At 32.0% G+C, this 1,856-nt stretch overlaps 1 protein-coding gene across 2 annotated transcripts; it reads right to left on the bottom strand.

The window, feature by feature from the left end:
* Positions 1-60: 60 nt before the first annotated feature.
* LOC105461553 (hyphally regulated cell wall protein 3-like) lies at positions 61-1,632 on the bottom strand. Of its 2 annotated transcripts, XM_011708055.1 has the most exons (3): positions 1,422-1,632; positions 644-956; positions 61-580 (listed from the first exon to the last, which is right to left on the bottom strand). In XM_011708055.1, the coding sequence occupies exons 1-3, from the start codon at positions 1,551-1,553 to the stop codon at positions 462-464; spliced, it is 564 nt and encodes a 187-aa protein (XP_011706357.1). In that variant the 5' UTR covers positions 1,554-1,632; the 3' UTR covers positions 61-461. The 2 variants fall into 2 exon arrangements, with proteins under 2 accessions (XP_011706357.1, XP_011706356.1); XM_011708054.1 differs by having other exon boundaries at positions 61-956.
* Positions 1,633-1,856: the final 224 nt, after the last annotated feature.

Below are 1,856 nucleotides of genomic sequence, written 5' to 3'. Positions count from 1 at the left end.
TCAGACGTGTGCTCTTCCGATCTATACTTTAAAATAATGCTTTTTAATAAGACACTTATATTAAATTTTTCGACAATAATATAAGTATTTTAAACATACACTTTCGAAACTTTGACAAACATGTCTAGCATTTTTATGCTAGACATGTATGTATAAATCACAGCAAAATAGTCTAAATTTGATAACTAAGAATTTTTTACATAATGATTTTTTTAAATTTTATATCAATATGTAACTAAAATGACTTTTATCTGATAAACAATATAAACATGTTTTGTATTTATTGTAAAATTATACTATTTTGCCTATCTTCGGCTGAGTTGTTGTTTTGATCTTCATGCATCTGATGTGCTATTTCCTTTATTGCGCATCGCCACGTTCTACTGATTGTGAGTTATTATTTCCATTCTCGGCATTGAGTGAACTCTTTCCTCCATCACCTTTCCTCCGTCACCTTCGGCTTAGTTGTTATCTCCATCCCCGGCATCTGGTGCGCTGTTTCCTTCATCGCCACCTTCGCCTAAGTTGTTATCTCCATTCTCGGCATCGGGTGCGCTGTTTCCTCCATCGCCACCTTCGCCTGAATTGTTAGTATTTCCATCTCCGGCATCAGATGCGTTGTTTTCTCCATCGCCACCTTCGCCTGAGTTGTTAGTATTTCCATCCCCGGCATTGGGTGTGTTGTCGTTTTCACTATTGTTTTCTTCGCTACCTTCAGATGTGCTAATTGGAGCAGGTGTTGTTGAAATATTTTTTGCATAGCCCTCCACATGACAAAGTATCCCTTCTCCGATTTTTCCCATGACCATTATTACTATATTTGTTGCATTGAGTTCTCGCAGTATAAATTGAGTTTGTCTGTTTCCTACATTTGTGATTTGAACATGGGTGATAATTTTATCTTCAGGGGGACTTACGCCGATCATTGCTATCATGGGTTTCCAAAAAATGGGAGGCTGAAATTTATAAAAAGGATAATAATGTTAATGGAATTATAAGAATGCATGATAGAAATTAATATTATTTGGTTATCTAAAAAAATCTTAAAAAATACAGAAATCTATTATCAATAAAGTTTATGTATAAATTAATAAAGTTATTATAATATGATGCATTGTATGGTTTATGTTTTTGTCTTATTTCTGTTTTAAATAAAATGATGACAAATTGCAATATAAAGCTAAATTAAATTCAAATAGCAGATTTAAGATACATTTAAATAAGATTTATCGCATTAAAGTTAATATCTACAAAATTTGATCATAATATACGTAAGTTATAATATATTATATATGGTAAAAATATCTTAAATTCAATAATTAAATTTCAAATTATGCAAAATTCTAAGATGAAACGTTTCACATTTATTTCAATTATCACATAAAAATAAAGGAATTGATCAAACTTATAAATCATTTTACCTTGAAAACGGTTCTATTAGTAATGAGGTAATCACCTTCTTCACGTTCACCTATGGTAAAACTGTCCTGATAATCTGCATTTATGCAGGCAGCCAAAGTAAGGCATAAAAGCACAGTAAATAAAATCCGCATCTTGTAAAACTAATTGTGGAGCCGTCCGTTAATTAAAATCACACTGCTCAATTGGTAGTCGCTGAACACATTTATATTTTCACGTTATCAATTTTCAAGCTTGGCTCTACATGGAATTGCGTCATATTAACTCACAGATTTTTATCTCTCTCTCTTGACAATGACAACAGCTTATTTGACGTAACATGCATTTGACAGCTTATTTGTTTCGTATCTCTTCCTGCAGATTGTAGAAATTTCTCAGTATGACGTGTTTTTCATGTTATTCTTTTAGATACTGTGAGAGAAGAGAGTATGCACTAA

Source organism: Wasmannia auropunctata, unplaced genomic scaffold (genome assembly GCF_000956235.1).
Source record: "Wasmannia auropunctata unplaced genomic scaffold, wasmannia.A_1.0 LD284603.1, whole genome shotgun sequence".
Classification (NCBI taxonomy): Eukaryota; Metazoa; Arthropoda; class Insecta; order Hymenoptera; family Formicidae; genus Wasmannia; species Wasmannia auropunctata.
The sequence above is the reverse complement of the archived record's forward strand: the minus strand, read 5'-3'. Positions and strand labels throughout refer to the sequence as shown.